The 10,284-nt window shown below is 40.1% G+C and overlaps 1 protein-coding gene across 1 annotated transcript in view; it reads left to right on the top strand.

The window, feature by feature from the left end:
- SIDT1 (SID1 transmembrane family member 1) overlaps positions 1-10,284 on the top strand; it is an 86,521-nt gene that overhangs the window by 55,547 nt on the left and 20,690 nt on the right. The window contains exons 10-13 of the mRNA XM_019652225.1: positions 3,448-3,519; positions 4,896-5,041; positions 5,785-5,858; positions 6,831-6,897. Coding sequence (XP_019507770.1) covers positions 3,448-3,519; positions 4,896-5,041; positions 5,785-5,858; positions 6,831-6,897 — 359 coding nt within the window. The remainder of the gene's footprint in view (positions 1-3,447; positions 3,520-4,895; positions 5,042-5,784; positions 5,859-6,830; positions 6,898-10,284) is intronic.

Genomic DNA, 10,284 nt, shown 5'->3' with positions numbered 1-10,284 from the left:
TATATATATAATAAAATGGCAATAACCACATACCTATCAACAATTACTTTAAATGTAAATGGATTAAATGCTCCAATCCAAAGATAGGGGGGCTGAATGGATAAGAAAATAAGACCCTTACATATACTGCCTACAAGAGATCACTTCAGATTGAAAGACACACACAGACTGAGAATAAAGGGATGGAAAAAGATATTTCATGAAAAATGGAAACAAACAAACAAAAAGCTGAGGTAACAATACTTTTACCAGACAAAATAGACTTTAAAACAAAGACTATAACAAGAAAAAAGAAGGACTTAGTAATCCCACTTCTGGGCATTTATCCAAAGAAATCCAAAATGCTATTTCAAGGGGACATGCTCATCTATATGTTCACTGCAGCAATATTTACAATAACCAAGATATGAAGGCAGCCTGGGTGTCCCTGAACGGATGATTGGATAAAGAATAGGTGGTACATATTTACAATGGTATATTACTCAGCCATAAAAAATGAATGAAAGAAAAAAAAGAATGAAAAAAAAATAAAAGAATGAAATCTTGCCATCTGCAACAACCATGGATGGACCTAGAGGGTTGAGTGTAGGAAGTCAGACAGAGAAAGACAAATGTCATGTGATTTCACTTATAAGTGGAATCTAAAGAACAAAATAAACAAACAAACAAACAAACAAACAAATTAATAGATAAAGAGAATATTTTGATGGTTACCAGATGGGAGAGGAATTTGAGGTGGGTGAAAAAGGGGAAGGGATTAAGAAATACAAATTGCTTGTTACACAGTAATCATAGGGATATAGAGTATAGCATAAGGGATATAGGCAATAACATTTTAATAACTATGTATGGTGTCAGATGGGTACTAGATTTGTTGGGGTGAAAGATGGGAGGGATGTTGGGGGCAAGGTGGAAAAGGTGAAGGGATTAAGAATACAAATTGGTAGTTATAAAATAGTCATGAGGATGTAAAGTAAAACATAAAGAATATAGTCAATAATATGGTGATAACTATGTGTAGTGAGTGCAAGTGAACACTAGTCAGGGGGATCACTTCATAAATTATATAAATTTCTAGCCACTGTGTTGTACATCAGAAATTAATATAAAATAATATTGAATGTCAAAAAAAACTGATTTAAAAAAATAGCACCCACCACATAGGGTTTTTGAAAAATTAAAATTCTTGTAAAGAACTCAGAAGAATGTCTTACCCACAGTAGGTTTTCAATAAACAATAGCTAGTAATAGTGATAGTAGTGGTAGCAACAGCAGCAACTGCAGTAGTAGTAGTAGTAGTAGTAGTAGTAGTAGTAGTAGTAGTAACAGAAGCATTAGTACTAGTAGCAGTACTAGTGGTGATGGTAATAGCATTAGTATTTGCTATAGTCAATAGTAGCAGCAACAGAGAAACAGCAGAAATTGTATGCTGTAACTATGATCAAATCTGTCTCAGGTCAAAAAGAGTCAGTTAAATTATAAACAACATCTTCCATTAACACTGTTATTGTGCGCAAAAGATTTCATCTCTCATACTTAAGAGTCTGAAAGTAACCTGTTTCTTTGCTTTGAAATTGGATGAAAAGCATAGATGGTGTTGACACCATATTGCATATTTATGGATGAACCCAATAAAGGCTAGGGAACATCTACTTTCTTTAAATAATAAGAAATGTATCAAGGGATCTCCAAGCTTAGGAACAATAGCAGGGAGTCTGATTCTGAGGTCCCTGGTAACAGCCTTGCCTGCCAGGAATGCTGCATTAGCCTATGGTGTTGCTGACCAGCTGAGCCAACTCTTGGCTAAGCTACCAAAGTGAGGAAGGAAATCAAGTCTCCAAGGCCATCAGATTTGTCTCTCATCATCTGGCTAAATATTTTTAATTTGGGATTTTATTATTTTTCTTCATGGAGGAAATGAATGGACACACAAAGAGTAAAAAATGATAAAGCCTGCAAAGGAGGTTGGCAAAACTGAATGTTTTTACTGCCCATCAGTGGAAATGAAGTTTGAGAGCTGGATGAAGAGAATTGACTGTGACAAGTGATGAATTGTTTGAGGCTTTTGGATTTTTTATATGTGTTACACACTGTAGCATTAATGTAAACTATTAATGTAAACTATTCATGTTTTCAATGAAGAAATGGAAATATATTTATAGTGAGGATATTAAAGAATTTTCTGTTATGTGTCTTCACTGAAAATATATTTCCCTGCAATAGTACAAGAGACTGACAAGTTAACTCACAGACATTTTTCTTGTATTGTGATACAAGCAATCTCATCTCTCAGAAGGAAGATTTCAATAAGAAATTCCCATCAGCCCAACAATATCCCAGATTTTTGGCAAAGCTCAGGAGTCAGTAAAAAAGCATTCTCAGGCATTTCCACAGATGAGTGTGGCTTCTGAAATACAGTGGCACTAAGTCAGAGAAACTGCATGGATATCTGCTCATTTATGGTTCTCTCTTTGTTCAGCTCCACCGAAGTCCCACGAATGGATAAACTCAATAGGATAGTATCTTGCCTAATAACCAATGAGAAGGTTGGGAAATATTTTTCTGTGTTGCTTGTGGTGGGGTGGTTCCAGATGACACCCCCAGACTCTCAGAAGAATGAGTTCACTCCCTCTGTTATAAGGAGTTCTTTCTTGGAAAAATTTGAGGAACATTATCTTCAAATCTATTTTTCTCTCACAGCCAACAACCCTTTCGCAACAGATAGGCCTATTCTACCTCCTAAACATCCCTCAAAATAACCCATATTCCTCCACATTCTTAGTCCATGTTGTCATCATTTGTTGCTCCAGGGAGTGCAGTAATTTCCTTCCTATCGGGGCTTATGCTGCCTGAGGGTACTGCTAACTGCTATAAGAAATAAACCTCCAAATTAATCACAGAAGTTGATTTCTGGTGTTTCTGTTCAGCGGTGGCCTTCCTCACAGTGTTTTCAGTGCTCCTTTGTTCTTGCAATACCATCAGGAGGGAATCAGCAATTTTTTTTTTCTCTAAAGTATCAAATAGTAAACATTTTAGGCTTTGCAGGCTGTATAGTCTCTGTCACAACTGCTCACCTCTGCCAATATAGCCAAAAGCAGCCATAGATGTACCTTAATGAGTATGACTGTTTTAATAGAACTTTATATATGAATACTGAAATTTGAATTTCACATCATTTTTACCTGTCATGAAGTATTATTCTTCTTGTGGTTGTTTTCCCCAACCATTTAAAATTTTTAAAAACCATTCAATTCAAGGGCCATACAAAAAACAGGTGGCGAGCTAGATTTGGCCTGCAGGTCATAGTTTGGTGACTCTTGTATAAGAGTGAAAAGAAAATCAAATATAAAGTATTGTGGCCTGATGATTTAAACTGCTTAGAGTTGTGTTCTTTTGTTTTAGCAACTGGACATAAAGTGTTTGCCTCTTTGCTTTTCTTTTTAACAGGCTCCGGAAATATGGTGGCGTCACATCCCATTGCTGCCAGCACCCCTGAAGGGAGCAGTTATGGGGCAATAGGTATTTCCTACAATGAGTCCATTCATGGAAGTGTTTCCTAATTCTCGAGAGAATAGGATACAAAGGGGCCTCCAGCCACTAATAACTCTGAGAGTGGGCAACAAAGTCATTACATTAGATTATATTGCCTTTATAAAAATGAATTGGTTGGATGATCTGAAAGGTTCCTTCCAGTTCTAACTTTCTCCAGTTCTGTTATTCTGTTTCTTGGATCTGCTAGCCACACATTAGCAGAATTCCCTACAATGGTTGCTATCAACTCCCAAGAACCCCATGGGGATTTTTTTCATACCCAGCCTGACTTTAGGACATGAAAGATGTGTCAGAGTCTGATGTCAGAGGGCCCAACCTCAACTGACGAGTTGTTTCATTCTCAGGTTTCAGTGGAGTAAGGGCGATCAGAAGACTAAGGCTGTGCTGCAGGTGAACATGGCTGAAGCCTAACAATCTTCCATTCTGGCTAGCTTCATAACTGAACCTGCTCACTGCCACCCAGTCATTCACAGGGCAGCCCCCAGGGTTCGTTAAGTGGCCTGAAAAGAACAGAATCCCTAACACTGTCTTGTTAGAGTAGGAGTGCTTTGATGCTTCCATGCACTTCCATGATGCTTATGGGCCTATGAATGAATGGTGCACCTTAAAATGTCAGTGTAGGGGAACTGGGAATCCTGTATTCCTGTCCTATTATTCTTGGACTTTGAGAAGCATGTGGGCTCAGTGCAGGCAACTTATTTCTGGCTCTGCCAGAACAGGGTTGTTTTTTGGTTTTTGGTTTTTAACCATCTGAACAGAAGAAATAAAGCGGAAGGTAGGCTTGGCTCATGTGCTCATCAAGCTGCACAAATTCCCATCTGCTCTGGGAAACATTCGCAGGAACACAAGAATTCTTCTTCCTGAGAATGTTGTTCTCATTATGTAATCATAGATGTGGCATGTGGGGGATTTCTGTGAACAAATACTTTATCCACAAGCCATGTATAGCTGCTGAATATGTGTGTGCTGACATGTATGTGTGGTGGATGTCATGCACATGTGCATGTGTATGTTTATATATTTATGTTCATATTTTAAAATATGAAACATGAAATATAGCATATTATTTTTGCATCTAATAGTTAACAAAGCATATGTCTTTATATTCTTAAGATGCATTCAGCCCTAGAAATAGACAATTTAAATATAAATACAGGAGAAAAGGAAAATTAAACGTCTGCTGAGGAGGAAGTAAGAGAAAGATCATGTGTTGTGGGTAAGGAGTTAGTTTTTACCAACACAACCTTTTCAAGAATGAGTCAGCATGGTGCTTTTTGCTGTGAAGAATGGGCTCCATGGGTTCTTCTTGGCTTTGGAAGGCAGACGAGTGTTCTCTGTTTCAGACGAGTCAAGCTCCAGTCCTGGCAGGCAGGTATCGCCCTCTGAAGGTGGGCAGCCATGCCAGTCTGACACAGACAGCTCCGTGGAGGAGAGTGACTTCGACACCATGCCAGACATTGAGAGTGATAAGAACATCATCCGGACCAAGGTACCTCTGCCTGGCCATACTCTCTGAGAGGACAGAAATTTTGGCAGTTGAATACAACTTCAACAATGCTTTAGTTTCCTTTTTTTTTTTTTTTTTCCATTCAGGAAGAGTCAAATTTCCCAGAGGCTTTTTAGATAAAGTATAACTACAGACTAAAAGCAATACTCTAATTAGCACTCGTTTCTAGAGGAAGAAAATGAGAGTATTAAAGAGAACAGTATTAAAACACTCTCAGGGTTTGAAGTGGCTGCTTGTGGACAGTAAAGGAGAGAGGGATCCAACCAGACATAAGAAAAGATTCAGTGAGGGGTGTATCTACAAAAAATTTCTGGTTCTGTACATATCATCCTTGAGAAATGAAGTTCATTGATTTCTGGTGTATATTTATTATATACTATGTTGTATCCAACAAGGGATGTGAAGGTGCATTGCATGGTTTCATTCCTATAATTCAAGAACCACACAGTGGACATCTCTGAAAACTAGAAAACCAATTCTTGAGATGTAAGAAACACTCGACTCCCAATAGTTTTCCCACATCAGCCAATTCTTAATATTCCAAGGGAAATATTAGGATTTTTATTAAGGTATCCTGGGAAAAGCAAAATTAAAAGAAAAATTTTGTTAAATAATTTTATTCCCTAATGAGGGGTTGAATTGAAATTTGTAAATCTCTCTTTTGTATCTTATACAAAAAAAAAAAAAGTAGAGTTTTTGCATTCTCTTTTCATTTGGCCTCCCAGATGTTCCTTTACCTGTCAGATCTATCCAGAAAGGACCGAAGAATTGTCAGCAAAAAATATAAGATTTATTTCTGGTGAGTAGATAACCATGAGGACCACACTTCTCTTTAATAAAATTAAAGTTTTCTTTGTCAGTCACTTATGTCATGGGATTCAGTGTTTAATGAGGCACAGGTATAGGTGTTTCAAGGATTCATGACACACATTCCATAGGAAAAATAAAAATAAACTCCAAAAGGCAACCAGCCCTAAATTAAATAAATACAAAGAAAAAATAAGAGTATCAGTAGAATCTCATATGTTAAGGGAGCACACTAAACCCTCTTTCAGAAAGATGATGTAATAATACCATTAATGCCACTACCTTCCATGAGACACACTAAATTGCAACCATTTCCTCTTCTCTTCATCAGGCCTTGCTCTTGGAAGCACCAGTGGTCAGGGACTAGATGCCTAGAGCATTTCAGAGTAGCTGGAAGCTACCCTGAGAGGAGATGATACCATCAGCCAATGACAAATAGACACACCTGCGATGGCCAAAAACACAAATGCTGAGAGGCTGAGCTGCCTGTCAGAGGCTTCTCCCCTCCCCTCAGAAACCTCAGGTTGATGCTGCGACAGCTCTTCCCATTCTTTTCTCTGGAAGGATGCCCTTTAATTGGATACAGATATGAGAGGGAAACAAGGGACAATGGGGCCACATGGAATTTCATAGTGGGACCATTATTTTGGAACCAAGAGGCATCTAAGAGAGTTACGTCCTTTCATGTGAGCTAACTCTCATTACTTACACTCTGATCACTTTTAATCTCACAACTTCCTTAAGAGATAGGCTGTCATTAACAACTTGGTTAAATCAGAAGCAACTATTATTTACATTGTTTTACAAATGACTGAAGAAACAGGAACCCCATAATAAGTTTCTTATTGCTTTTGCAAGTTGAGTAGGGAGTTAGGGGTGGAAGCATTCTTTTAAAAAAAAAATTGCGTGAAGATTCCATTGTTAATTTGGAAATAACTATTTCTGGTTCTTTCTACCTGCCTAGGAATATCACCACTATCGCTGTGTTTTATGCACTACCTGTGATCCAGCTGGTCATCACCTACCAGACAGTAAGTATTGCCTTAAACCACAGAATCCAAGTTTTCATACTGCAGGGAGAGATCTTTGCTGTGACTTACAGAGAAAGGTGTAACTTGGAATCAGTCCAAGAATTCGTTTCCCATTTGGGTTCCAATTGGACTTCTCCATTGCTTCATCTTTGACTGACCTTTAAATCTAGTTCCTGATGGTTTTATCGCAGAGGAACCTGGGACCTCTTGTATTATTTTGTCTACCAATCTGAAATTATTACCTTACACTCATTTAGTCATGGCCTCTGTCAATTGTGTCTATTATTTACCAGCTTGAACTTTTTATTATCATGGGATAATGAGTAAATTCCAGACCTAAACAAAGAAACCTGATGTCTTATTTAGCCTGTGCCCTCTCATGAAGGGGAAATTTTCTTTGTAATAGTAAAAACAGCTTCACAAAACTAATAAAATATTAAAATAAAAAGAAAACAAAATAAAAACTAAAATAAAGAAAAACAAAAGAAAAAAAATAATAATGAAAGCTTGAGAATCCCCCCACTTCTTCATAGAACCATGGGGTCCAGTTCACTTAACTGACATTCTCTAGGATTTATTTTACATGAGAAAGCCCATTTAGAGTAGCATGAGGCTGGAGGTATTTCTAATGCAGTGACTCTCAAACTTTACTGTGAATTAAAATCATCTGGGGAGGAGAGCTCCAAGATGTCAGAGTAAATAAACGCTGTGCCTGCTTCCTTCTGTGAACACATTAAAGTAACAACTAAATTATAGAACAACCAACCTGGAGAGTCCTCTGAAGTCTGGCTGAACAGAAGTTTTATAACTAAGGATATAAAGAAGCCACATCGAGACTGGTAGGAGGGGCAGAGACGCGAAACAGGCTGGCCCCAAACCTCTGTGTGGCGGTTGAGAACCAGAAGGGATATCTCAGCCACGGAGTTTTCCCCTAGAGGAGCGAGAGACTCCAGCCCCATCCCAACCTCCCCAGCCCAGAGAACTGGTGTGAGAAAGAGGAGCCCCACATCTGGCTATGAAAAACAGTGGGGATTCTGACCATCTGGGTGGGATAAAAGGCTTCAGGGAACACAGATGTCCTCTTAAACAGCCTGCACACAGATTCTCTTACTCCCAGGCACTCACCCTGGCTTCCAGCGGAGGGACGGTGACTCAAGGGGCATTGGAGGCACGCAGAGGACAGACTGAGGTCTGTGGCTTTGGGGCAGGGCTGGAGGACAGCCGATATTTTCCTTGTGTGGGGTCCTTCTCCCATGCAGCAGGCAGGTGGCCGCCATCTTTCCTGTGTTGAGCCCGCCCTCACCATGGCCAAATCTGAATCTGACTGGTCTGGTGAGCTTCACTGCTCCACCCTGTTGACTAACTGGGAACCCACCCTACCCAACACCCCCAATGCCAGAGGCACTTTCTCCAAGAGCAGCCAGTCCCACCTGCATTACTCTCTTTCTTGGAGAACTACCAGAACCCACAGGCCCCAACTGGACAATGACTGGCCTTGGTGTGCTCTAAGGCTTTTGCTGAGTAGCTCTAGGTTCAACACTGTCACCAAACCAGAGTCTACGTTAACCTGGTGACCACAACTCTTCCCACTCTTTTGACTCCCTGAGAACCTGCCTCACCCAACTTGCATATTGCATGAGGCTTTATCAGTGCTTGAGCCTTAAGGGAGCCAGCATGTGCAGCAGGCCTGGTGTGTCCTGGCTTTTTGCAGAGATACACCAGGCCTGGTACTGTTGGTAGCCATCCTCGGTTTGCAGTGTGTCCTCTCTTACATGCCTCCAACTTTAATACTGGCAGCAAACAACTGCAAATAGCTTGATAGCTCCTACCAGATAATCCCCAGGCAGTCATAGGCAGGAGGTGACCTGGGCCTGCACCAGAGCCCCTCCCAAGAGGCCCCAGAACCAATATACTTGGAGGTGGGCTTCAGATGACAGCAGAGCACCACCCAATTAGCCCTACAAGTGGCACACACAAAGGGCAGTCTCAACAGACACTAGTGCCCACTGGGGTGAATCCCACTCGGTGGAGTAAGCTCCCTCCCCCCATAATCTGTAGACATGGCCAAACCCCACAGCCAATCAGCGTGGAGGCCAATCCCACCGCTGATATGCTAATAGCAATCAAGGATCAACTATAACAGGAGGAAACACACAACCCACACAAGGACACTCCTAGAACACCTGGAGCAGGTGCCAGGGAGACTGTACTAGGGTCCCACAGGGCACCTACTACACAAGGCCACCTGACTGAGACTGGCAGACATAGCAGGTCAACCTAACACATAGAAACAAACACAGAGAGACAGCCAAAATGAGGAAATAAAGAAATATACCCCAAATGAAAAAACAGGAGAAAACTCCAGAAAAATAACTAAATGAAATTGAGGCAAGCAACCTACCAGACAAAGAGTTCAAAACAATGGTTACAAAGATGCTCAAGGAATTTAGTGAGAACTTCAACAGAGAGATAGCAAGCATTAAAAAAAGGACATAGAAACCATAAAAAAAAGAACCAGTGAGAAGTGAAGGATACAATAACTGAAATAAAGAATGCACTAGAAGGAATCACCAACAGACTGCATGAAGCAGAGGATCGAGTCAGCAATTTGGAAGACAAAGTAACAGAAAACACCCAATCGGAACAGCAAAAAGAAAAAAGAATAAAAAAAATGAGGATCATTTAAGAGAGCTCTGGGACAACATCAAGTGTAGCAATAATTGTATCATAGGGGTACCATAAGAAAAAGAGAGAAAGCAAGGGACTGAACCTATTTGAAGAAATAATGACTGAAAACTTTCCTAACCTGGTGAAGGAAATAGACATACAAGCCCAGGAGGTGCAGAGAGTCCCAAACAAGATGAACCCAAACAGACCCACACCAAGACACATTATAATGATAATGGTAAAGGTTAAAGACAAAGACAGAATCCTAAAAGCAGCAAGAGAAAGGCAACTAATAACTTATAAGAGAGTCCCCATAAGACTGTCAGCAGATTTCTCAACAGAAATTTTGCAGGCCAGAAGGGATTGGCACAAATATTCAACGTGATAAAAAGCAAGGACCTACAACCAAGCATTCTCTACCCAGCAAGGCTGTCATTTAAAATTGAAGGACAAATGAAGAGCTTCACAGACAAGAAAAAGTTAAAGGAGTTCATCATCACCAAACCAGTACTACAGAATTACCAGAATGTTAGAGGGACTTCTTTAAGATTGGGGGGGGGGGATCAAAGTTAAAATTATGAATAATAAAATGGCAATAGCTACATATCTATCAAAAATTTTACTCTCAATGTAAATGGATTAAATGCTCCAATCAAAAGACATAGGAGGGGGCCGGCCGAGTGGCGCGATGGTTAAGAACTCGCTTGGGATGCCAGAGGG

This window comes from Hipposideros armiger, unplaced genomic scaffold (assembly GCF_001890085.2).
Source record: "Hipposideros armiger isolate ML-2016 unplaced genomic scaffold, ASM189008v1 scaffold_176, whole genome shotgun sequence".
NCBI lineage: Eukaryota > Metazoa > Chordata > Mammalia > Chiroptera > Hipposideridae > Hipposideros > Hipposideros armiger.
Note: the sequence above shows the minus strand (reverse complement) of the source record. Positions and strands in the feature narration are given on the sequence as shown.